We start from the raw sequence: 27,941 nt of genomic DNA on the forward strand, positions 1-27,941 counted from the left end.
ATACCTTCACCCTCCAATGATGTCCAGTAAGTGAGCACCATTAGAGGGTTTTTTTTCCCTTCTGTGTTGTTATTTTATTCTCCAGTATCTACAATAGTCACTGATACATAATGAAAGCTCAGTAGATGTATACTGAATAAAAAATAAGTGGCTCTTAAACAAAAGGCAGGAGACAAACATCTTTTTGCTATTGAGTGGCATAAATGACTGAATAACATTTTTGAACAAACTGAACTGAGATGTAGTGAAAGAATAAGTCAGTTGGTGTTCATAGTTGAGACTTTCAGGATACACTGAGGTAGATGCAGGTCTGTTAGAATCCAAAACCGTATGCCGGTTGGGGATACGAGGAAGCAGAAAGTACAGAAGCAGAAGCCAGTCAGCAGAGACACCCGGAACAAATAAGTCTCAAGGCAATGTAGTTACCAAAATTGAAGGAGACTATGAGGTAGGTGAGGGGCACAAGAATAATGGCCAGTCCCAAGGCTGCTGCTACTTTTTAAAGAAAGTTAGTCTAGTTAGAGTTGTTTCTTATTAACAAGAGGGCATAGCTAGGACTGCCTTACTGAAATTTGATAGCTTAAGATGTCATCTCTTTTTGGTAGCATACATTGTATAAGTATCCATAAGTAAAATAAGTTTGTTCTCCCAATTGATGTATCTCTAAAAAGTGCTTCAGGGTCATATTGGGCTAATGGAGTGTTTTGAATCCATACTCTGTTATCCTTTCCAAGCCACAGATCTGAACTATTCTTTGCCTATCCTATAGAGCCCATCCAAGTTGAGCTTTAGATAGAACAGACTGACAGCTGTCAAAGGGGAGTAGGGTTGTAGGTCTGAGTGAAAAAGGTGAAGGGATTAAGCAAAAAAGAAAAAGGATTTATAGATACAGACAATAGCATAGTGATTACCTGAGGGAAAGAGGGAAAGAGGGAGGTAGAAGAGGGTAAAGGAGGGATAAATGGTGATGGAAGGAGACTTGGCCTGGAGTGGTGAACACACAAAACAATATACAGATGATGCATTATAGAATTGTACAGCAATGTCAGCCCAATAAATTCAATAAAAAGAAATTAAAATAATAAATTATAAGGTAATCTAAAAATTGCTCCTTTAATTTTATAAACAAAATGAGTAAGGGAGAAGAAGGTGGTGAATGTGAAACCTAAGGATGTAAAGACTGCCTCTGCAGGCGAAAGGGGCCTGGGTCAGATATGAGAGGAGCTCAATAGGGAAGCGTGGAGCACCAATGACCTGGACTTGAGCAGCAGATTTCCCCCTGGCTCTAGGCATGCGTCTCTTGTTCACCACAGATCATAGTGCTGACAACCTACTCTCTCCTGGGCTGTGCGACTGTGTTTTGTTGTGCCTATGCTATCATTTCCCTTAGGGTAGAAAAGGCTTTCTTTATACCTTTGTTACAAATAACAGTAGATGGAAGAGAAAATAAGATGACTGTATGATTTTATTACATCTGACACTCTTTACTCATTGAGCTTATCTGCATTTGTAGGAATTTGTGTTTGCAACTGCTGATCACCTTAACAGCTACACTATACCTATGAATAAATTATTACTCTCAGAGGCTTAATGACTCATCTAAACTGATACTAACAAATTTTTTAAAATGCATCAGGCCACCTTTCACTGGCTTTCCCTGACTGTGTTGATAGAGAGTGAAGACTTAGATGAATATTTTACCCAGTAAAAGACTTAGAGACTGTGGTTTACCTTATTTAAAATTTATTGGTCCAGCCTCCTTGGCACGGGACTCAAGTATTCCCTGTAGCTCTGCTTAATTGACCAGTGACATGTTGAGGCATCTAAATTCTGCAGGTATAACCACTCCTAGGAACCAATTTGATTTTTGATAGACAAAGAGCCCCAGGAAAGTAGATGCCTTTGCACCTGAGAAAAAAGAAATTCCGAGCAAGATAGACGTGCCCTAATCAGTATGCTCTGGGTATGACAGCATGCAAGAGAGTGATCTATTTTGTTCTGAACTCTGGCTCTGTCAGAGACAACCCACAGTTTACTAGAACAAATCAAATAAATGTATTTGACTCCTGTTTTCATGTTTGAAAACACTGAAACATATTTCTTTACTCAACTCTCTGATTCCACATGGCTAATTTTGACTTTTTCTTATAAAATGCTCTTGTTAGATGAAGATGCAAATAACAATGAAGGTAGAATTGTTTTCAGTGCTTTCAACATTATGAAAAGAATCATTTCTGCACGGATATGATAATATGGTAGGTGTAATTCAAAAAATCACAGCCCCCCCAAGCAATCTGGAAACCTTGACTGTGCAGTCGGAGGTCAAATATTAAAATGCACTGTTGTCCCCGTTCCTGTTACAGGTACATGTGACAGCGCTGCAGCTATGAGTGGAATTTTAAGGGGGAAGTGTGAAGAAATTGACAGCTCCTCACTCTGTTCCTCTGTGCAGGAGTCAGATGATGAAGTTTTTAGCTGTGACAGTGCTGACAGTGGGGACAGCGTCAATTCATCCACTTCTAATCATCTCACTGGTGAGTATCTGAAGCTGTGTTGCAGCTTGTACTCCAGATTGTGTTGTATGGTCAATTCTTGGAGTTTCTGTATTTACCCACTGGCTTACACCTACTCGAGAGTTTGAAATATTCTGACTTACTTGCAAAACATGATATCATTTTGGTTAATTGTCTCAGTAGTGTACTTCTGTTCATCTCTATGGAGTGTGAGAGGCAGAAGTGATTTCAATCAAAGGTAAGCAGATAGAAATTGAAAATGATTTCATATGTATCTTCAGCTTTCTGAAATAAATCCGTTTTTTAAAAATCTAACCAATTGAGTGTTTCATTTGTCTGCGTCAGTGGATTAAGTACCAGCCTGCGAATTCAAAGGTCACTGGTTCTATTCTTGGTCAGGGCACATACCTGTTTTTCCAGCCAGGTCCCCAGTTAGGGGTATGGGAGAGGCAACCAATCAATGTATCTTTTACACATCAATGTTTCTCTCTGTCTCTTTCTCTTTCCCTTCCCCTCTCTCTAAAAATAAATAAATAAAATCTTTAAAAAATATAATCAATTGAGATCTTTTGAGTTTCTATACTGGTTAATGAGTTGTAGAATACTTGTAGTACTGAGTACAACAGATTTACTTCCTAGGTAAGAAAATGATGTTTGTTTTTCAAAGAATCGTGCACTGAAATTAAAGCCTTGAAATCCCTGAGATTCTATAGATGTTTAGACACTGGTAAATCTCAAACTCAAGGCCAGGTTCATGCACTACATCAGTGCAGTTTTCTTCATGTGTATACTTCTACTAAATAGTTAATGTGAACAGCATTATTTAGCTTAGCATGAAATGTTCTGACTTAAAATTCTAGCTATTTTAAATTGTATTCCTAGCATGCGTAAAAACTTTGAAAGAGATAAATTTTTACCAACATCTCCATGTCTACTCAATCCCAGTGATTAGGGGAACAGGAATCTCCAAATTAATTTTAGAAGAATTAATTAACATCAAGCAAAACAAAACTAAACAGTCAGTGAAAGCCCCATAGCATCACCCTTATGGGATGATGGGTATAAACTTCCTTTTGAAGCTGTATCCTGTAAGTAAAGGTGAAAATTATACAAGAGTTTCATCCCTCCCTTCATAAAGTTGTTTTTTTTCCCTAGCATTATTTTTCTGAGGCATTTGTTTTGGGGATTTTTAACTCACCAAAACAGACTTTTAAAATCCACACTGAAGTTTATACAGTGTGTCTTTCTGACCCCTAAAATTCCATTTTTAGTGCTCTTTTCCCCAAACCCCAAAATTCAGATGTTTGCTTGGTATTCATGAATTCTCCTTCATCACTGTTAGTCATATTTAGAACAAAAATAGAATAATTTATAAGAATATTTACCCTTTGTATTATTTATCTCTTGACTAAAGTGGAACTTGCTTTTATGAATTTGCAGAAATTATAATAAAATGAGGAAATAAAGAAACACTTAGGAGAAAGGAGATAAAATATCTGTTTTGAGAAAAAAAGTCTCTAGTTACATAAAAAGGCTATTGGCAGTCAGTGTATTATTTGTGGGGGGGGGTAAGTTTTGTTTGAGATGTATCTATAGGCTTTTCATCCCTTCCTCTATGTGCCTGTAGCCTTGTAGGGAGTACACACCTTGCTGTCCCCGGTGCTTAGAAGAGTACTGAGCACTGACTGATGCTTAAACTTCTTTAGTGAGCGAATAGATTAATTTTAGACAATTCTCTTTTTTTACACTTTTATTGTCAAATAAAAATTGTACATATTTACAGTGTTCAACGTGATGTTTTGATGTATGTACACATTGTGAAATAATTACCACAATCAAGATAATTAACATGTCCATCACCTCACACAGTTGTTTTTTGTTTGTTTGTTTGTTTGTTTGTTTGGTGGTGGTCATGAGAACACTTGAAATCTATGTGCTTGGCAAATTTCAAGTATATAATACATTATTTTTATAATTTCAGACTATATTTAAAAACTGGAGAGAATGACTCCACTAGCTGTTATTATCCCTAGAAAAGCAACAGTAAACATTTACATTCAAGATCCTCGGGAACACTCTATTAAGTGCATTTTCTTTGTACCTTGAAGAGCTTCCCTTCTCCAAGCCCTGGAGCATTCCAAGTGCTGCCTAGTCTTTTTTATGTGTTTTCCTGTAGCCACTCCTGAACAACATCATCACTAAAGACCCTTCTTCTTTGAGACACGACCTCATCTAGTGCAGTGCAGCATTTTCCACGTGACTGTGATTTTTTTTTTTTAACCTTCAGTGTGTGTATATCCTCTCAGTGTCTATACCTCTCCTAAAGTTACAAATTGACTCTCCTGGAAAAATCAATTGCAAGACTTCTATGCAAGATGCCTATTGATTTCTACAGCTTGTGAGTTCACAAAGTACCTATAATGTTCCTTTAAACACCATCAGGTCTTACAATTGTGGCTCAAGATTCTTTCCAGATGGAAATGATGTTCTGGAGGTTTAAAAAAATTATAGGTCAGGCGCTTGTAACAAGCACCTGAACAGTTTCCTGAAAGGGCAAAATTTGAAGTGGAGAGAGGTTTTATTTTGATAAAATAAACTATTTGATAATTGTTTTGACATTTGGTCATAACTTTCCTGTTTCATCACCATTATGTGAGTCTGTGGAGGAAGAGACATCTGTGTACAGAGGAGATGATGGGCCAGCAAAGAAAACAGCTGCAGAGTTTGATTAGCTTTTCCCAGCACTGGTGTTAATGTATTTCTCTGTGAATTTTCCAGGGTTTTGAGGGAACCATTTGCTGGTACTCCTCCGTAAGGAAAAGGAGATAAGCATCATTGAACGACTTGTAATGTGTGACCAGAACCATGATGTGGGATACACAGTAGGGAGAAAGAATAAGGAAGAATAGATGAAAAAGTGTGATCTAGGGGGGATTTCTGTTACTGTGAGCTCTTCTTAGCTGCCTGGTCTCCAATATAAAACTTTATTATTTTATAAAGTTGGGCAAATTGAAAAAGGAAACCCATTTAATTAATTTTTTTGAGAAGATGCAATGCTCTGTATCTAACAAAGACAAACAATACTAAAACGTCAACACTCATTTCGAATTCAAAGAATGTTAGAACTAGTAGGGCCTTTGAGAAAATCTAGGCTGATTCCCTCATTTTACAGATGTGGGGACTGAGGTCCAGAGGGAGTAACTTGACAAGAATCCAAACGTGAGCAAACAGCAGAGGACTTTACTACAGATCCCTATGGTCTCTGATGGGTCTGTTATACCACTGACTACTAAGTAGAGGGACCCAAGTCATCAAATGAAGGGCATGCTTGTATCTTTTGTGCCAGCTCCTCTTAGAAACAAAATAAATGAGCCTATCTTTTGATAAAGGTAATTGGCATTTTATCTCCTTTTGCCTTTTTGTTTCAGTTGGTTTCTGGTGAAAGTGCTGATATCTCCTGGATGTAATATAGTGCCAGTGATGAGTTTATGAATAAATTCAATGAGCTAAAGCAATAGTGGCCAGAGAATTTAATTGAGTGTGAATAAACAATTTGCTTTCCCCTTTCTGTAAGTGACAGGGCAGATTGTTGAGCCTTTCCTTGTGTGTCAGTGACATTGATGGAGATATCTTACAGCAAACATGTTGTTTTACATTTACATGAAGGAAATTGGTCTGTCTTGGTGACATAATGCTACTTGTGATAATGTGAAAATGTTACAATGAAAATAGGGGAGATGAAGTATGCAGCGCTCACCTTTAATAGAAACTAACAAATAGAGGGGTATTTCATTTATTTTAAAAATAAAATCTTTTGTACATTCTACTTTTGCCAGAGGGGTGAATGGGCATCCTGGACTCCCTGGGAAAAAAAAGATAATGATATCTTTCCGTTCTCTGAACTCCAGGACCCTACTTTACTTGTTCAATAATTCAAGACCTCAGAAACCCACTTACCTTGCATTTCGATTAGAGTCACTTAGTCACAGCTTCTGATTGAATGGAGTAATTATATTCCATTTGCTGGCTAGGTACGGAATGGCTTTATATTTGCTTATTTGTTTTAAGCCCTTGAAAACGTAAATTTAACTTTAGACTTAAAAGCATAATTAGATCAAATTTCAAATAAAATTTTGTATATCAATATCATAGCGAATGTAGAAAAAAACACTTATCACTTGTGGTTTTAACTCTCAGTTAGCATCATAAAAAACTAAATATAAAAGTAGCCTTGGTGCTGTTAATGATATTGTTTCTCACATCATTCAAGGAATTAGGATGTATTATCATGAGATCCAAAATGCATCATAGAAAATCTTCTAATTTCTCACATCTATTATTTACTCAGGATGTTCATAGGTGGAATTGATGTTGTAGCTATATTTCACAAAGAGCACAAGTATTAAAGTTGCTATTAAATATTAAAGATACCTCCTTTTACTTTATTATGAGAATATTTTCATCTGCCTATAATTTGTTTACAAATATTACTTAGAGTATTTGCATTTTATAAACCTCTCTATAAGAATCTCATTTTTATTTTGGGGTCACCTAGGAGTGGTCATGACAATAAATAAATGATTGCCCAATTGCAAAATATCATGATTTTTAAAAGGGGGTCCAAAGGAATTTAGATGATTAATATTCTACTAAACATTTTCAAAGTACCTTATCTTTTGGCTTTGGTTGAATACCCAAGATTGGTTGACTTTATACTTGTTTATGATGGTAATGATGAAATCATAATGCCTGAAACAAAGGTCATTGTGTTTCTGAAAAGATTTTAAAATTTAACATGCAGATCAGGCAATCTGATGCTTCCTGACAGTTCAAGGGAAGTATATTAGTGAGCATGTGAATGCAGAAAAAAAATTAAACCTGGTCCTGCTTAAAAATAAATAAATAAAAAGGAAAGGTAAAGAAAAGTAGAGAAAAGGTGTCATTTGGTGCTATTTCCTAATTGGCTGCAATATTTAACCATTTCATTATAAAAAGTACATGTTTGTACTCTGGAAATATTACTTCTCTTTTGCTTGAGAAACTTGAGAATAAACTGGAAATGTTTTAGGGTCATGGAATTATTTACTATACCATATATTTTGTATGTTCAGCTATAGTAATGATCTGGTATGAACTAGAATAATTAAATATCTCAAATTTACTTAGTTCACTGAAATTTGCGTTAAGGTAGAAATGTAGTTTTTTAATGTAATGAAGAGAGAGCATTTGTAATAAATATAACAAAAGATAAATATTTGATTTTCTACCAAAATCCAACACGTAAATACTAGAAAGTTACTTTGTTTTATTTATATTTAATTTTCATGTAGAAAAGATTTTTAGTGAGTTAAATTTGAAATAGACACTCAATTTGTTACATTTGGTTTTATCCTATCTCACAAATATAATAATGAAGCAATACTAAAGATTGATTTATGTAACTTACAATTATAGGAATTTTCATGAAATATTATGAAACTTGTTATATATAATGAACTATTAAATCATTTTAAAATCCTAAATGGATACGGGCAGTGGTCTGAATAAGCATGACTACCCTCCCCTCCAAAATATACCCGCAACTCTATGAAAACAACTTCCAAAGCACTGTGAAAATTGGTGAAGGTTGCTCTCCAGAGTGCTAAAAGCACTAGGTACTTCTCAGTGAAATACAGTCATGGGTCCCATTAATTATGACATTGTGAGACCTGAAATGAATGTGATGCTATCTACGTTTATGCTATGGTTGGATGCTAATGTTAGTGAAAATACTGTAATGTGAAAATGTACATATTTTAGTTTTAAATCATATTAATAAAGAATACTTAAAATAGTTCATCTTTAATACCTGTAACTTCTATAATATACTCTAAATCTTAACATTGACAGAGCTGGGGCTATTTAATTCCATCTTTGAGGAATTGGATTTGGAGGAAATACAGACTATTAATTTTAAACATAGTTAATTTTACTAACATAGACTGTTCTATTTCATGATTTTCCAAAAGATGTCATCCACTGTCTTGCTGTGTCATATCTGACTTTGTGCTGGTTTCTGTTTCTATGACACACTCATGTTGGCTTGGAGACAGTAGTATATAATATATATGTGTAATTTTTTTCATTTTTTAGCATTACTTTTTATTTAATGTTGTTCAAATACAGCTGTCTCCATTTTCTCCCCCCACTCTCCCCCACCTCCCACCCTCAATCCTACGCCAGTATATGTATACATTTTTATCTGAAATTTGTACTACTCTCTCCAAGCCAAAATGATGGTATTATAATATATAATATATATTAGATATTAGATAAACACATTTTAAGAATATTACACTACCTAAATAATTGATCATTAAGCCAATAATTATGGTGGTCACAAATTAGTACTAAAATTAAATGTTACACTAAGATCGTGGCTACATAAGGCATATATATACACACATTAGGCTTAGATTTAAAAAAAATCAATAAAGTTGGAGATACAGCAAAAAAATCCCTAAGAAGTAAACTTTAATAAATAATTAATGAGCATTAATAAAGAAGCACCTATAGTTTTTAAATTCCCCCCAATATGAAATAAGCAAATGTTTTGGTGAAAATTTAAAGAATAAATAGAATCCAAAAATGATAAACACAGCAAAAACAAACATTGTAATTTTCAACCGAATAGCTTTTACATTGTTAGCATTCACTAGCTTTGCCCCTAGAATATGGAAATGGTTGAAATTTATATTTACAGTTACTTTAAGCTTCTTAATGACAAGGGCTGTGTATTGTATTCCCCCACATTGCTTAATGGTAATAATCATAATAGTAAGCTTTATTATATGCAATAGTTTTGTCATTTGCCAGGCATTTTGCTACATGTTTGAAACAAATTTTTTCCTTTGATTCTGGCAACATTCGGTACTAAATAAGGTTATTTTGATTGGCATGTTCATGACTTTTTTCAAGAAATGAAATGAATTAATCAAATGGTTTTGTCATCTTAAAAATGACATGAGCGAAGAGAATAGATTTCATATGTTTTAGCTTAAGAAGACCTACTGTGTTCATTAAAATAGCTTTCTAGAATTTTTCACTAATACGATTTCTGCTGTCATGACCAGTTTGTAAATAAATCTTAGAATAAATCCCTAAATATGGAAATCATAGTTCAAAGGGTATCCTTTTATTGTTTTTTTCTATTACAATTTATCCCCCATACCCTCTTTATCGCCCTCTCGAAAGCTTAACCAATTTATATGCCCACTATTAGTAATTGAGCGCTATTTCTCCAACATCTTGCCAAACTAGTGTGTGTGTGGGCATGTGTAGTATCCAATTTGATGAATAAAAACTGATATTCTATTGGCATTTTACCTTGAATTACCTTGAATATTACCTTGAATAACTAACTATTAAATTTTTTAAAAATCATGTTTATTCTATTACAGTTGTCTCAATTTTTCCCCCTTTGCCCTCCTTCACCCATCCCACCCCCACCCCTGCTCCCACAGAAAATTCCCACTCTGCTGTCCATGTCCATGGGTCATTCATGCATGTTCTTTGTCTAGTTCCTTCCCCTTCTTTCCGCTATTGTCCTCCTTCCCCATCCCATCTGGTTACTTTGAGTCTGCTCCATGTTTCCATGCCTGTGGTTTACTTTGTTCATTAGTTTATTTTGTTGACTAAAATCCACTTATAGGAGAGATCATATGGTATTTGTCTTTTACCAACTGGCTTATTTCAGTTAGCATAATATTCTCCAGTTCCATCTATGTTGTCGCAAAAGGTAAGAGTTCTTTCTTTCAATGGAGATTGATTTTATTTATTTTTTAAATGTCAAAGTCCATTATAAAATATTAAAAAATTGAATTCCATCATAAAGTCTCAGCAATTAAAACATGACACCAACACAGAAATAATCAAGTAGATCAATGAAATAAAATAAGCATTCTAGAAACAAATGTATATATATCTCTAACCATGTAATATGTGATTAAATTGATATTTCAAATCAATGGGGGAAGATAAGGCATATTCAACAAATAAGGTGCATGGACCCACACTATTACTTGAAATAAAACAAATATAGAGCCTTATTTCACATATTATACAAAAAATACTCAGGTGAGTTAAAAATCAATATGTAAAATCTAAGGAGTTTTAGGAGAAAATACAAAATACTGTTTTTCTTACCCTGAAGTAAAATATTCAAACCCAGAAGCTATAAAGTAAAATATCAACAATATGACTATGTTAAACATTTAAGATTATACAATTATATATATATATATAATGTTAAAGGACAAATAATATAATAGGAAATTATTTGCAACACATCTAAAAAAGGGTTAATAGTTTTTTTTTAAGGAAAAAAGTTCAACAAACATTTAGTCAAAAAATGGATAAAGAATACCAAAAGGTCACTTAAAGCTTTTTAAAACTAATACAAATAGTCAAGAGATATATAAAAACAGGTTTAGTTTCAACAAATAATGTAACAATTAAAATAACACATCATTATCACATTCAGATTAATAAGTATTAAAAATATTGATAATTTTACATATTTATTTGCCCTTTCATGTATAAATGGTCTGTTTTGCTTCTTTTTTATTAAGATGATTTTCTCTTTCACTGCTTTTTAATATATTAAGGATTATTTCATTAATATGTATACAATCATTTATTGTCTGCTTTTTTTGTCTTTTAAACCTTTCTGTGTTTGCCATAGAAGCATCTTTATGTGGTAAAATGTATATTAAGCTTTAGCCATTAGACAATGCTTTAGCAGACCTCTTGACCAACAAGTTATTGCACACAAATGACCTAGAACTTTCATAGATTTTTATTATATATTTAAATCCTTAGACCATTTCAAAATTATGTTGGCATACTATGTGAAATAAGATTATTTTCTAATTTTGTTAAAGTCATATTTTGAAAAATGTGCTTTCTACTGATTTGAAATTCTATTCGTAATCTTAATTCTTATGTACCATAAATTCAGTATCTGGTTTCCATTCTATTTCATGATCTGGATGGTGATTCTTAAACTAACAGTAGTGTTATAGTGTGACTCTGTAATAAGTTTTATTATCTTACAAAGGAAGTTCCAATTTTCTTAACCCACTACTATAAACACAATGCACTACCTGAGTGTAAGTTATACTCACATGACTATTTGAATTTTAAAAGAATACCGTCAAGTTTCTAAACAAACCATTGCTGTACTATTGAAATAACATTTAATTTATAGATTAATTTGGGCCACAAAGCAGGTTCATATCTTTACCACATTATCTTTCCATTCCAGGTATGCCAGATATCTTTCCATATTTAACTGATATTGCACCCATAGTTGAGTTCTGTGCTTTTCTTTTTCCAGTGCATTTTCCTTGCTGAGTCCTTAAGTTTTAAAAATATTTTTGTGTCTATTATGAGTGAGATTTTTTAATATGTGTTCTAGCAGATTATTTTTGGTACTAGGAAAGGCATAGTTTTCTATTTCTTCTAATGGTAATACTTCCTTTAGTTTGGCCATAGGATATCCTTTATCTTAGGTGGGTGTTCTTCAATTAAGAGTTTTTAATCGATAATAAATGTGAAGTTACATTAAATTCCTCATTAGTGCATATCAAAATAATCCCATTTCTCTTTGACCTGTTATATGATAAACTGAAAAAAAATAGTTTCCTTATATAAAATTATTATTGCCTTTGACTCATTCAACACAAAGCAATTTATTTAATCTCACACGACAATTAAATTTAGTTAGCAATGTGTGTGCATCAAGAAACCCTTAAAAATGTTCAACAATATTTTAAAATTTATTTAAAAATATACTTCATTAAGAAAGAATAAATCTTGAGTCATCACTAATCCCGATTTTGAACTCTTACAAAGGAATAGCAATTAAAACAGTATGATTCTGGCATTAAAAAAGATACATAAGTCAATGGCACAGAATAGGCACCCCCAAAATATACCCATGCACGAATGGTCAATTAATATTTTAGAAGGGAGACAAAAGTACTCAATGGAGAAAGAGGATAGTCTTTTAAATAAATTGTATAGGAAAGCTGGATATTCACCGGCAAGAGAATGAAACCGGGCCCCTGTCTTACAACATTCACAAAAATTAACTTGAAATGGATTAACAACTTAAATGTAATTCCTGAAACTGTAAAGCTTTTACCAGAAAAAGTAGAGGAAAATCTCCTTGATATTCATATTGGTGACAAGTTTTTGGATATGACACTAAAAATGCAAGCAACAATAACAACAAAAAACTCAAGTAGGACTGTATCAAACTAAAAAGCTTCTGCACGGTAAACAAGATCATTCACAAAGTGAAAAGGCAGCCTACAGAATGGGGAAAATATTTGCAAACCATGTATCTGATAAGGGGTTAATATCCAAAATATATAAGGACCACATGTAACTCTGTAACAAATAATCAATAAAAAAATGGGCGAAGGGCTTAAATAATTTTTTCAAAGAAAATATACAAGTAGTTAACAACTACATGAGAAGATGCTCAACATTACTACCCAATCACCAGAGAAATGCAAATCAAAACCACAATGAGACATCAGCTCACACCTGTCAAAATGGCTGTGATCAAAAAGATGAGATAAATGTTGGTGAATATGTAGAGAAAAAGAAACATTTTATAACTAGCGCTTGCTGTGAAAGGAGAGCTAGAAACATTAATGTTCAGTACAAATAAATAATACAGTGTTGGCCTCCTTTAGCTTTTTTCCAAATAGTTAGAGGATAATTATCTACTTTATTAAAAATGAAAATTTAAGAAAAAACCAAAATCTCTCCTAGATTGTTGAGGTAGAGTAAAAGAGGATAAAATTGCTCTGTTTACCATTCCACATATTGTAGCTGCAGTTTAACTTTAAATACATATTTTGTTTCTTTGTGGCCAATTGTTATTTGATAGCCTCCATCTGGCATTGATCTGCATTCTTTTTGTAGTATGATTACCAGGCATGAATCAAGGAAATCAACTGGCTCCTCTATCTTTAAAGACTGGGAGAAATTTTCTTTTTTTAAATATTTTGTTATTTAAATGTCTTATTTAAGATAAAAGAGAATGTGTACATTTCTATGATACATTTTTATGAAATGTACACTTGACACCTATATGATCTTATTGAACAATGTCACCCCAATACATTTAATTAAAAAGAAAAAAGAGAGAATTCATTCAGTATTATGCTCAACCAAGACCTGTCAGCATAACCACCTTCACTTAATTTCTTTTATTGATAGTACATGACTATACCCATTCTTTCATTTCTTTTACTGGTAATACTTGGCATTTGTTCCAGCATCTCTTTAAAATATTCAGTTAATGATCAGGGTTACATTAGTCAAGATATTTTATTGCAAGTGAAAAAAGCACTGTACAACCTAGCTTAAACAAATGAAAAAAGAGATCTTAGTACATATAACCGAGAAAGACAGGGGTGAGGTCTTAGGAGGCAAAAATGGATCTGGGGTTCAAATGACAACTTCAACACTCTCCCCGACCCACCCAAGACTTGGCTCTGCTTTCACTACGGGAGGCCCTAATTTACTCCTACTATGTGTGGAGTTACGGCTTTTCCTAATGATCTGTTCATAATAGCTGCCTCTGTGGAGAAATACACATCCTTCTAGCACTATGTTTTTGAAGTTAGGAGCAGACTCTTCCATCCCTGGCTCCAACAGTTTACATGGTGAAATATCTCCTGCCTTTGTGAGGACTATCTTAATGTGTCAGCTGTGTACCCACTTGTGTTCAGACCCAGTTTGTGCCCTTTCTCTGAAAACTGCATTTCCTGACTGCCTAGCTTGTTGAATTCCGTATAAATTCAGCCAGTAGGAGGCACTGCTAAGGCAATGGAGGGCAGAGTAAAAAGATAAACCAGAATATTCCAACCCACTCACCCATGCCTCCAGTGGTGTTTCCAGTGGCCACTGCATCTTCACCATGGTGCCAACCCTTGCTGTAAGGACCCTGCTTTTGTGGCCCCAAGCTCCATGGAGCTGCCTCCTCCGAAATCTGGTTCCCACTAGGGAGCCCCAGGTCTTGAGCTCTGGTGACATCACTCCTTCTTGTGCCTCAAGCCAGAGGGGTGTCGGCATCTTCCCATGTTGCTAATCTCTGAAGTCCCTTGTTTTCTTGTTGTTTGGCATCTTGACTCTTATGAAACCCTCATAACTAGTTCACTCTATGAAATTTATTAATTGAACCACCCAGCATTGACACTCTTTTCTGAACTGAACCCTAACTCATAACCCTAGCATAGGTCACATGCCTTCACTGAACCAATCAGTGTGGCCAAGGGATGCGGTCCTTTGCTTGGCTAGATTTCATTCATTTTACCCATTCTTGTAATAAAAAATAAGCTGTAGAGTATGTTACCAGGAAAAAAAAATGGAAGAAAAAACATCGAGGGGCCCATAGTACACATGAATAATTCATTTTAATCCCATAGTTAATAAACATAAAGATCAAATTAAAAAAATTTAAACAGCATTGCACAAAAAATTCTTCATAAGTGATAATGAAAATACAGTCATTGCCTTTAAAATTTTTAAATTTCCTATCATATTCTGTATTTTAAAAGTGAACTAGTACATTTAAGATCTGCTATGAGTCACATTTTTAAATGCCTTACTTTCCTATAAAATAGAAAACCAGAGTTCACATGCCCATTTAACAGATAAAGAAACTGATGTTAAGTATTTTGCCCAAAGTCACAGAGGAAGAATGATAAAAAACATGAGAAAGATGTCAAACTGTGTTTTTGGTAGTCTAGAGGCCAGTTATTACATTTTCATACTAATATTTCTCTCTTGAACTGCATTGAATCTGTATTTCTCTACTCATATTTTTGAACACCTACAATCAGGATTCATTCAGTATTCACCTCATGATAAAATCACTTGATTATAAAGTCATCTATTATGAAGTCTATATCCAGACAGACTTCCATAATGAAATTCTATCATATAATATTCAGAATGGGTCCTTCTTTCCTTTATCCGCACTTTATACTTGACATTGGCACCATGTTCTCCATGGTATAACACAGACCAATTTGGGGACAGATTAATTACATGATTATATGGACCACATTTCCATTTTCCACAACTTGCACTGTTTCTGAAATATGGAGAAAGTATGGAAACACTTACTAAATGCTATATGCTGGGCACTCTACAAGGGGATATTTGTGAGTCTTACCTCTTACTGTAGCAGAGGCGATAAAGACACAGTCTCACGTTACAGAAAGGCTGATTTGTTCCTCTTTTTCTTTTTAAGATGAAAGTTTTCAGGACAACCCCAGGAACCATTCAAGACTTCATTTGGGCATGTCTACCCTCCATGACAGTAACTGGTTTTCAAGAAGAAAAAGACCCCCATTATAACAATTAAGCTAGATACTATAGGTTGCTTCATTAAAGTTGAGGAAACAGCCCTGACTAGTGTACTCAGTGGGTTGGGCGTCAACCTGCAAACCAAAAGGTCACTGGTTCGTTTCCCTATCAGGATGCATGCCTGGGTTGTGGGTTGGGGACATGTGAGAAGCAACCAATCGATGTTTCTCTTGCACATTGATGTTTCTCTTCCTGTCTTTCTCCCTTCCTCCCTCTTTTTCTAAAAATAAATAAATAAAATATTTTTTTTAAAGTTGAGGGAACAAATGCTGAAAAGATCTTTTATTCTTCTCAGTGGATATTGCTTTCTCTTTTTTTAGGTTTGATTTCTATTTCCTGCAGCTGAGCATAAAAGTACACTGACTAACCTAGTCTGCAATTTAGCTGTGTTCCTAGGACCATCTGTAAGAATTTGTGCATTTCCTGGGAATCTGATCAATTCTAGCAGCAATTCTGTATTTTGTAAGTGAGATTAAGGAGCCCTGCAATCAATTTTATATTTAAAAGTTGGTTTTTGCCTGAAAAAAAATTCTGGGCCCAGTGTCCAAAAACCATTCTGTGCTTCAAACTTGATTTCCCTGAATAATTCTGTTTCATGTAGAAACACATGAATTTTTATATGAATTCATAAATATCCTAACACAGAATTTGTGTACTGTTCTTTTTCTCTCTTCCTTTCTTTTTCCTTTTCATTTTTTGTTTCTCTTGGCTTTTCCCTCTGTTTTCCCCTTTGTTCTTCATCCATATCTCTTGCTCTAATAGGGAACTCTTATTGACCTAGTTTATATTCCTTTATATTTTTTCAATATCATATAATCATAGATAAACACATACATATTCATGCACAATTTTTTGATCAAAAATGGATTATATATATTTTTCATCCTAAAGTTTTTAAATGAACAATACCTGATTAATATTACCCACATTATTTGTTATAGCTCAATATTGGCTGCACAATATTCCAAGGTATGGATGCATCATGCTTTAATCAATCTTTCCCCTGTGAGTGTTCATTTGTTTCAGGTTATTTTCTGATACTATGAACAAGGCTGTAATACAAATACTTATGAAAAATGTCCTTACATACTGGTGCTTTACTTTTTATGGGATAGATTTCTTAGGGTGGGAGAATTTATATTCATATATTTCTTTTTCAAAAAAGCAGCACAATTCAAACTTCTACCAGCTTTGGGTACAATTTGACTTTTTCCCATAAATCCCAGCAATAGGTATTTATATGTAAATACCTATTTATATCTGAGTATATATATAAATACTCAACAAGATAAAATCTCTGCCCCCATGCTGCTTATGTCAGTAGTCAAGGAGAATAATAATGGCTGGGTGGCTCAGTGGCTCGGTTGGTTGGAGTGCCATCACATTGCAGGTTTGATCGCTGGTCAAGGGACATAATGAGGTTGTGGGTTTGATCCCCAGTTGGGGAACATCTGGGAAGCAGTCAATTGATGTTTCTCTTTAACATCAATGTTTCTCTCTCTCTGCTCTCGCTCTATCAAAAAATCAATAAATATATCCTTGGGTGAAGATTAAAAAAATAATAATAAAGAAGAAACAAATATGTAAATAATAAGATGTCATAAATGGTCATAAATGTACTGTGAAGAAAAATAAAGCAATGTTAAGATATAGAAGTGGGGATGCCTATTTTATTTTATTATTATTGTTTTTAATTGATTTTTTAAGAGATAGAGGAAGGGAGAGAGGGAAAAACATCGATGTATTCAATTTAGTTTTGCATTTCATTGTTTTTTTTTTATATGCCCTGAAGGGGGATCAAACCTGCAACCTTGGCATATTGGGGCAATGCTCTAACCAGCTGAGATACACACCCAGGGCTGGGAATCTCTATTTTAAATAAGATAGTCACAGGAGGCTCCTCCAAGGAGATGCTGGGTTTTTTGTTTGTTTGTTTTGTTTTTTTCCTGGGCAGTTCTGTGGCACTTTTAATCAAAAGAGAGAGACGCTGTTTTGATAAAGACTTGATGATGTGAGGGAGTGTGCCATGCGATATCTAGAGTGGAAAGAAGTCTCTAGAAAGAAGAGCAAATGTGAGATGTCAGCAAGGAGCTTGACACTAAAAGTAGGAAAAGTGACTAAATTAGAGGTTATGGTCAGGTAGTAGAAGTGAGAGATGTGGGGACTCGATGAGAAGTGGTCAGATTCAGGATACATCCTAAGGTAGAGGTGGCAGAAGGTACTTAACATTTTGAATGTGGAGTTTAAGAGAAAGAGATAAACATATATAATTCATAGGCTTTTAAAACTAAACTTCTATTTTGCAAGGATTTTAGATTAACAGAAAAGTTGCAAAAACAGCACAGAGTAAATTCCCATAAGCCCTTTCCCCAAAATTAACATCTTACGTAACCATGGTACACTTGCCCAAACAAAAAATTTAACATTGGTATATAGTACTTAAAATTAACTGAGCTACAGACTTCAGATTTCATAGTATATCCCCAGACATCCTTTTTCTATCTTAAGATCTACTTAAATTTCACATCATATTTAGTCATGTCTCCTTTATTCCCTCGATCTGTGGCAATTTCTCAATCTTTTCATGATCATAATTTTTTTTGAAAAACGTAGTTAGAATGTTCCTCGAATTTTTTTTCTGGTATTTTCTCATGATTAGACTTGAGTTATGGATCTGAAGGAGGAATACCACAGAAGTGAGGGGTTCTTTTGTATCAAATCCTATCAGGGAGTAGATGATACAAGTATGAGCATGGTGTATCACTGGTAATAATGTTAGTCATTTAATTAAGATGATATCTGCGAAGTTTCTCCACTGTAACATTATTATTTTCATTTTTCCACAATTTATTCTTTGGAAGCAACTTATTAAATATGGCTCACACTTAAGGTGGGGGTTGGGTTTCAAGCTCCACTCCTTGAGGTGCGGAGAGTATCTACATATATGTATTATTTGGAAGTCTTTTGTAAGGAAGCTTTGTTGCTTATCTCCTATTTATTTATTTGGTCACTTATTTATATCAGTATAGATTCATGGATGTTTATTTTGATTATTTGGGTTATTATTTAATATAATCATTAATTTTTATTGCTTAAGTTATTTCAACTTTGACCATTAAGAGTTTTCAGTCAGTTCTTGTGTCCTTTTGACATGCCAATGCCTGCCTTTTTTCTCTTTCTATTATTTTCCATTATGGCAAGATGCTAAAGGTTCATCTTGTATCTATCCTGCTGCAATCCTAGAATAAGCCATCTCTCCAGGAGCTAGGTTTTTAATATGAGTCACTGGGTAAATAGTGATGCCATTTACTAAAATGGAAAAGACTGAGGTGGAAGAGGAAGTCTGGAATATGTTATTTCCTCCTTCCTTCCCTCCCTTACTCCTTTCCTTCCACCCTTTTATTATTATTTTATTTTGATGTGTTAAGTTTATAAAGCTTATTAGTCATTCAAGTGGAGCTGTAAAGTATGTAGTGCCAGTAAGACTCTAAAGCTCAGAGAAGTAGTTAAGACGAGAGATCTAAATTTGGGGCTTATAAATAAATGGTGCTATTTAAAGACATAAGATGTTCTTTCCTAAGAAAGAGTCAGAGAAGTCCACTAAAGTATTCAGAGGTTAGTAATAAGGGAAGAAATGAGGCAAGAAGATTGAGAAAAGGCAGCAAATGAAGTAGAAGACAAGCTTGCCTCATGTACAGTATCCTAGAAACCAAGTTAAAAAAAAATTTCTTTTTCAAGAAAATGAAAGTGATTGAGTCAAACTCTCTTGAGTCATAAGGAAGAGAAGGATTATCATTGAATTTATCATTGAATTTGGCAATATACAATTTCACTGTTGACCTTGATAATACAGTTTCAGTGGAGTTGTGAAAATGAAGCCTAATTTGGGGGAGTTCAATATAGAATTTTATCTGAAGAATGGAGAATGCCCTCTTTCAGAAGTTGCTATACAATAGAGTGGAGCCTTGATCAGTGTGGCTCAGTGGGTTGGGCATAGTCCTGTAAAATGAAAGGTCACCAGTCTGATTCCCAGCCAGGGAACAGGACTGGGCTGCAGGTTCAGTTCCCAGGCAGGGTGTGTGAGGAAGGCAACTCATCGATGTTTCTCTCACTCTCTTTCTCCTCTCTTCCCTTCTTTCTAAACTCAAATTAAAAAATTCATTTAAAAAAAAGAGTGGAAAAATAAGGTGATAGTGAGATAAGGAACTGATGTAAGGGAAAATTTTTTCAGTTGGGAGACACTGTCACATATTTGCAAACAGATGGAAATTGTCCAGTAATATGAAGAAAAAAATGACAATGCAGGAGAGAAAGTGGATAGTTGAAGTAACAAAACCATAAAATTGGTGAAAGGAAATTGAATCCAAGGCTTAAGGAAAGAGGTTGACCTTAGGTTAAAGAAAGAACAGTTTCTCCATTTTAACAGGATTAAAAGCTGACCATATGGGTACAAATATCAAGGATATACAGGAAACAGTAGTGAGAAGAGGAAACTGAATCATGGTTCTTCCAGTTTTCTTAGAAGCAGTATCATAAACTAAGAGAGTAAATGGGAAGAAATGTTGAAGACTTGAAAAGAGGCACCTTTGCCTCTTTTAGTGGTACCAGAGAGCTGAAGCATGAATTAATAAGGGAAATGTGGTAAGATGGTCAGGGGACCCACTGGAAGGTCTTTATCATATGTCACTAGTTCTGTCAGTAATATAATATACTATATTTTCTCTAGTTATAATCATCTCTTCAGATACTAGGGACAAGTTCATAGAAGGAAGACAGCTGACCTAACTAGGTGATTTTATTTTTGTCACACTGATTTGAAGACGAGAGAGAAAGGCCTTTTGGATGAGTGCATATGCAAGGGAGAGACTACCATGATGAACGGTGGGCCCTGCACTGGGTCAGTGGGGAAGTGTGAACATGAGCAGCGTATGTGAAAATGTGTAGAGGTCAAGAAGCTTTTCTGCTGGCCAAATGTGTGATCTAAACAATTTGAAGACTTGCATTGTAAAGGGCCTTTAAGGCTTCCCTGCGTCCTGCTGACCCTGTTTGCCCTTGAGATGGTGGAACATGAACCACCCTTACAATTCCTTTAATGATACTCTGCCTAGTCAAGTTTGCACATCTTGGTTTAGTCTTGCTAATGTACAATTTGGGGGGGGAAGTATCTACATCTTTGAGTTTTTTTATTGTTACCTAAACTTTCACCTAGATTCTCTAATAATTCTTACAAATTCCCAGTTAAGTCTTTTCCTGCACCTCTACAGGGATATATCTGAAAAATTTTGGAGAATTTTTTGCACTTTCAAATACAGCTGATTTGAGTAGGAGACTCAACCGTGACTACCTGATTTATAGGTAGCCTAAAAAAGACTGAATGAATTCGTTTCAATAACCCACCCACTTTACTGAAATAGAATGACTAAGCGCTGTCATTATTTTAGAAACTTTTTTGGCCATGTGATACTGTTTCATTATATAGTTCAACACAGGTTAGAGAAAAATAAAAATTCATTTTTGCTTGTTAAATGAGTGAATTAGTAACTGCATATATTTTGAGAACTGCACTTCCACATGTATGTGATGGTTCAAAATCAGAATGGTATTATTACTTACGAATTAATTCTAAATAGAATTGATGTGATTGCCAGTGGGATTTTATTGTCTTTAAAAAAAAAAAAGTCAAATGTTACATGGTAGATTCATCTTTCCTGCTTGATTTATTGTCTCTAGGCCTTTTCCTTTAGTCATGAAACTGTCCCTCAGAATGAATGATGCTTTTGCCGGTCATAGGCATTTTATTTATGCAATACTCTAGTTTGAGATGCAGTAACAAATGCAATTAAACTATTGTGCTGAACTTAAAAGTCTTATCACCTTAGAAACCCTGAACAAAAACTTCAGATTTTTTCACTTATGTTCATAGACTGGTATGAGTCATGCTTCCAGCCAAGCAGAAGTGATCATCTTGGAAGAGGTGTGAGGGGGAGTGTCTCAAACTCTGTAATTCTGGAATAAGTTTATTCTCAAAACCCAACATTTGTCAGAAAGATTTTTTTTAAAAGACAGGAATAGGATAAGAATGTTTTAAACCAGTTATATTTCCTTAGAGCTAATCATTGAATCATCCATTAAAAATAACACTAGCTGATTTGATAGCTCACTCATGGCTACCGTTGAGTTGGGACCTTTAATACACTCAGTGAGGTATAGCATTACTATTGATAAAACATACCAATAAGAGCTTTGTATCGTTCTGACCTTCTAAAGGTGCCCTTTAGGGAAAATGTTGATAAACATGGAAGAGTGACTTCATCATTGCCATTCTGAATGGCTGCTGGGATTTATAGGATGATACACAGTAATGTCCATGAGCAACCAGGAAGCCAAGAGGCCTAGAACAAAGAGAAGTGTTTGATGGTCACCATTCTCTCTAGCCCTGCAATATTGCTGAGCTTTCTAAAAGTGAAAAACTGGTTCTCAGGGAATTTCTCCATTGAACCCCAGATATTAGAAAATGCCAGATATGAACCATAACTGTTAAGTGCACATTTATAAATAACAATGCAGGCTTATGTCTCTTTTATTTTTCACAGGACTCAAACAGACACTGGGATTCTTTTGATAAGCACAAAAGAAAGAGAGAATTGTGAGGACAAATAGCATTACATTTACATTAGTGTACATGTTCTTAGTATTTTACAAATTTCACCCTCCTTGAATATTGTTCGTAGTAACTGGGATGATTATATTTATCCACAAATCTGTTCCAGATGTTACCTATCACTGCTAGACCATCCATGGGACCAGGATCCCACTCAAATAGTGGTATAATAGGCTATGTTGGGAATATCAACTCAGGCTGTGATTGCCTTAAAAACATGGGTTTCCAGGAAAATGGCAGTTTCCACCAATGCTGGGTAGCCCTCTACTGATGTGCCCAGAAGGCTTATAAAGAAAGAGTAGCAGCCCCTAGATCTTCCTGAGGTACATTATCTAGGAAATATTCCTCTACATAGTTGCCTGGGTCTCAAAACAAGTGCAATTGACCAAGAGATCTTAGCACCACTACTCTTTAAATTCTCTCTCTCACATGTGTGCACACACCCTTCCTCACACAGTTTCTCATGGCCAATGTCCCCAAGTCACATCCACAGACCAAAGTGCTGGATTGGAATGGTTTTGAACATCAACTACTGTACATTGTGCCCAGAACTAGCATCAGTCCTCATATCCCTGATACTTGGAACTTTGCATTGACTATGACTTGTTCTTTCAGAATTCTTCCTTTGTGATGGACTCCCTACCAGGGACTTGACTGGCCTCAGGTAGGGTCAGTTCTGTCCATCGTATATATTTTATGTCCTTGACCTTGGAACAGGTCAGAGTTTGAGCCCCCCACCCCGCGCCTTTTTTGTCCCAACACCAAGGGTCCCTTGGTTTCTGTCTAAATTGTAGGTTAACTAGCTCTTAGGTTCCAATCTACTTTGCAGCGAAATGGCTAAACACACCAAGAAGGTCAGAATCGTCAGTAAATACAGCACCCATTATAGTGCCTTCCTCAGGAAATGGTGAAGAAAATTAAGATCAGCCACCACGCCATGTACACTTGCTCCTTCTTTAGCAAAACCAAGATGAAGAGGCAAAATCAAGATGAAGATGCAGATCCCACAGTGGGGATCTGCTCTGTGGCTGCTGCATGAGAACAGTCCCAGGTAGTGCCTGGACCTACAATACCATTTTTGATGTCACAGTAAAGTCTGCCATCAGAAGACTGAAGGAATTGAAAGACCAGTAGAAGCTCCACAATCTGAAACATTGCTAGCTTATAATAAATGGGTTAATTTATGTAACAAAATACATAGATTAAATAAATAAATAAATAAATAAATAATAGGTTAATTAAAAGTATATAAATTGAGATCCCTGAACTCCTCAATGCTTTTGTTTCCTTCAGTAGACTACTTTACATGCCTAAATAAAGTCTTTTATTTATTTGGTTTTAAAATACAGTTATGTTTGTAATTTTAACAATAGATTGTCAAAAATCTTAATTTCTTCCTTTAGATTTAGCTAGATGTCACAAATATATAGTAGTTTTCTGACCTGTAAAATAGGTAGACTAAAATAGATAGCAATTTCCCCACTTTTTTACAGCAGCAAAAATTTATTTTGGGGTGATAAAATCTTAAGTGATACCTCAATAGGTAAAAATGACATTTAAGTAATATGGAATTAATTTTCATTAACAAAAATTTGACTTGACATTATAAATGACATTTATAAACATATCTAATGAAGCATGTAATTTATTTTTTGAATTTTGTTTTAGTTGTAAATAATATTTTTAAGTTTGTATTTAACAGACACATGAAGAGCAGGTAGAGGAGATTTGTTAGCATGATTACTTTTTGATTTTTAATTGCTTGACTTGTAATCTTCAATATGTATTATTAACAGAAAAGACAGAAAATTACATGTTGAATTATTCTTCAAAATGAGTGCAACAAGAGATGCAAGTTATTGTTTCTGTGGTCTTTAACATATTTGACATCATTTGAGGGTAATGTTCTCAGAAGAGTTCTAGATATTTAAAAGAATGGAACTGGACTCAGTAACCTTTGTTAGCTCTACACTTCCAACCACAATTTGATAACACTGTGCTACCATTGTACCAGATATTCTAGTTTGTTCTAAATCCATGTATCTATGCATATCCAAATAAATACACATAAAGTTTAAAAACAGAAAGAGGCTCCTGGAAACACAGTCTTCCTAAGACAATTTTTTTTCTTAAAGATTTTTGACAATTAGGCTTACATGACATCAGCAAAAGTTGTTTGCTCAGGCTATTTATCCTTCATTCAAGTACCGATGCATAGTATTTCTATACCAGCTAGTGTTATCATCAGTGACAGTTCACTTCTGGCAATTATAAAAACACAGTAAATGGAGTGCATTTTCCAAGATTCTCTACGTCATTTTTTAGGAAAATTTTTACATTGTATATGTACATAACCTAACATATTAGAATGGAAAGTTCACTAATTCTTTAGAAAAAGTGATTATATACATTTTAGTCTGGAAAAATAAAAATGTGTGATTACTAACAGGATTTTCTTACATCTTTAAATTATTGCACTAATCATTTTGAGTTATGACACTGTAATTTTAAAAACAAAATTTTTTCTTAATTCATGTTTATGTTAAAGAATTTGGTTAAAATTATTTTCTTAAAGTCTACGTTATCTTAAACCTGAATGTGTGAACATTTGAGTTAATTTTGGAATTAAATTATTTAAGTAAACCAAAAAAATGCAATAAATGTTCATTATGATTGTGATCATTTAACTATAACATTTTGGTTAATTTTCCTTGATTTTTGTGTGTCTTGAAGATGTGAATCTGCTAGAGATTAAAAAGTTACTAAAATCTAGTGTAATGCTGATTAATAATATGGAAGAACTTTAATTTTTTGTTCATAGAAATATTTGATTAAATGACAGGAAAATAAATGAATAAAAGTGATTATGAATGATTAGAAACTTACAACGTTCTTCGAGAATGGATATTCTTTCTGTACTAAGTTATATATAGTGCAATTATCCAGTTCTATATTCAATGCCTTATTTATATTCCAAGATTTTGATTGATTTTTCTTTTTAATATTTATATTTTGTAGTCAGATTTACTCTTTGAAAATATAACCTTATGTAACCTATTCAACACATTTATTTTTTTAAGGAAAAAATAAGGAGATATCAACAGACTGAAAAAATGTTTCCAGGGGCATAGAATCTTCAGGAAGATACTGGAGTTCATGAGATCTCAAGGTTAGCAGTTCACACATTATTATTTACAGTATTATGTTAATGTTTTTACAGATCTGAATTATAACTTTGTAACTATTCCAAGTGTTTATTGCTAATGTGTAATTATATAAGAAAAATGTTCTTATTTAAAATACATATTTAACAAAATTTCCTCAAGACTAAAAACAATTTCAGTATACTATAAATGTGTTATTTAGTTCAGTTGGGGATGATTAAAAGAAAATGTTGTTTTAATAGAAAACCAAATTATAATTTGCTTTACTTTTTTAAAAGGTAACACTTTTTACATAACAAGAAGTAATATTAGACATCCCTATAAAATTGTATTATTATCTGTTAAGGAATGTGCACCTATTTAGCAGACTTCTTTATTTTGTTTCTTTGGCTACAACATACACACAGATACATATATAATTTAGAAAAAATAGATAATTTTTTCAATCATTCTAAAATTCTTTGAATCAGGTTTCCTAACTTTCCCTCAGTTCAAAGAAATTATGCCTGTGTTAAAAATGTGCTTGCAATAAGATGACAATATAAATGAACAAAAGAATATGTAAAGATCTTTTTTAAGTTGTTTAGAGTCATAAACCTGAAAAAGAAAAACAAAATAAGTCTACTCTTGTTAAACAGCTTATTACAATAATACATTAATAGAAAATATCCACTTGAAGTTTGAATTAAAATTTAGGTTAAAATGGTCCACTCTAATGGGATAAGACGGAAAAGTGGATGATTTCTGACTTGTTTATATTGTCAGAGCCAATATCAAAATATTCATAATTTTAAATAAAAAAATACGATAACCTTTTATTTTGATCGCATTGGTCAGGCTTCTTGTCAGTGTCTGAATCTTTTTATCACTGATCCAAGGATGTATTCCTTCAAGTTTGTCTGGAGCTTACCATTCCAAGTCAATGGGCTGACTGCTTTGGTTGCTTCAAAATGAGTAAGAGACAGTTCCTGTTCTCAAGAAATGTCTAACCATATGTTACTAAGATATTAATTTTATTATTAACACAGACACACCTGACTAAAAGGACAAGCTAGATCTAAAAGGGCATGCAATGAATTCTAAAGCCCAATGAGAATGATTTGTGGATTATTCATTTTTTATATTATGGCTTTCATTAGCCTAGAATACTCAGAGTTTATATCAATAGAGTGTTGCTCCATTACAACCCACAACTGAACTTTACAACTAAACTTTTATTAAAGTAGCTCTTCAAGTACAACACAAGTAAGTAATATGAGATTCTAAGAAAAGTTTCTTTTTTGCCACAACTGCAAATTTAATATTGTAATATTAATATTACATATTAATGTATTGTAATATTGTAAAATACTTATGCAAACACCTACGGAAAGAACAAAAGTGAGCATCGCTTAGGTTTTTTTTTATTCTAGTACATTCAACTTCTTTATTAAGCTCACCAGAGAGTTAAATTATTTCTCCAATGACTTAGAAAGACATGTAAATTTGAAAGGGATTGAATGCTGTAAACACCCAAGGAATCCATATTCACACAGTGGCTGGATGAGTGAAAAGTTTTGCAGTGGAGTAGAAATCCAGACTCTACTTGAAATGCAGTTACCCAGTACTGTGATTCTTGTGAAAAGCTTTTAAAAAAGTGCTATCTTAAGACAAGTACTTAACAATATTAAAGTTCTTTTTTGAAAAGTCAGTGAAGACGCCCTTTGCTTAAACTGTGCCATCAGACAAGTGGTTATATTAGTTTATATAACCACAATCATTCAACAAGTATATATCAAGTGCTTACCATGTACATGGGAGCTACAGCATTGAATAAAACATACCAACATACTTGCCTTAGAGAAAACTACATTCTAAGAGGCAGAAACACATAGGCATAAAAACCCCAAAGTTAATAATGCATTATGTTAGATGGTGATAGTGGTATGAAGAAAAAGAAAATAGAAAAGGGAATATGGAATGTAAGGAGGGGTGGAGCTTTTTAAGAAGCGTAATGATTTAGTACTGCATAATTTACACTAAAGAAATAGATACTACTTTAGCCCACAGAACCCCAACTAAAAGCAAGTGCGATGAAATACAATACCTATTAAGTTTTCTACATCATTTGTTAAGGTGAATGTTGTTAATATACTTAAAATAATAATTAATGTGTGTCTTTCTCAATTTCAC

The 27,941-nt window shown here is 33.9% G+C and overlaps 1 protein-coding gene across 1 annotated transcript in view; it reads left to right on the top strand.

Annotated features, from left to right (window-relative positions):
* CSRNP3 (cysteine and serine rich nuclear protein 3) overlaps nucleotides 1-27,941 on the top strand; it is a 188,243-nt gene that overhangs the window by 18,159 nt on the left and 142,143 nt on the right. Inside the window, exons 2-3 of the mRNA XM_054562418.1 lie at nucleotides 2,364-2,534; nucleotides 25,686-25,774. Coding sequence (XP_054418393.1) covers nucleotides 25,762-25,774 — 13 coding nt within the window. The 5' untranslated portion in view covers nucleotides 2,364-2,534; nucleotides 25,686-25,761. The remainder of the gene's footprint in view (nucleotides 1-2,363; nucleotides 2,535-25,685; nucleotides 25,775-27,941) is intronic.

The sequence above is a fragment of the Pteronotus mesoamericanus genome, unplaced genomic scaffold, assembly GCF_021234165.1.
Source record: "Pteronotus mesoamericanus isolate MK-2021 breed Mesoamerican mustached bat unplaced genomic scaffold, CSHL_Meso_final scaffold_651, whole genome shotgun sequence".
NCBI lineage: Eukaryota > Metazoa > Chordata > Mammalia > Chiroptera > Mormoopidae > Pteronotus > Pteronotus mesoamericanus.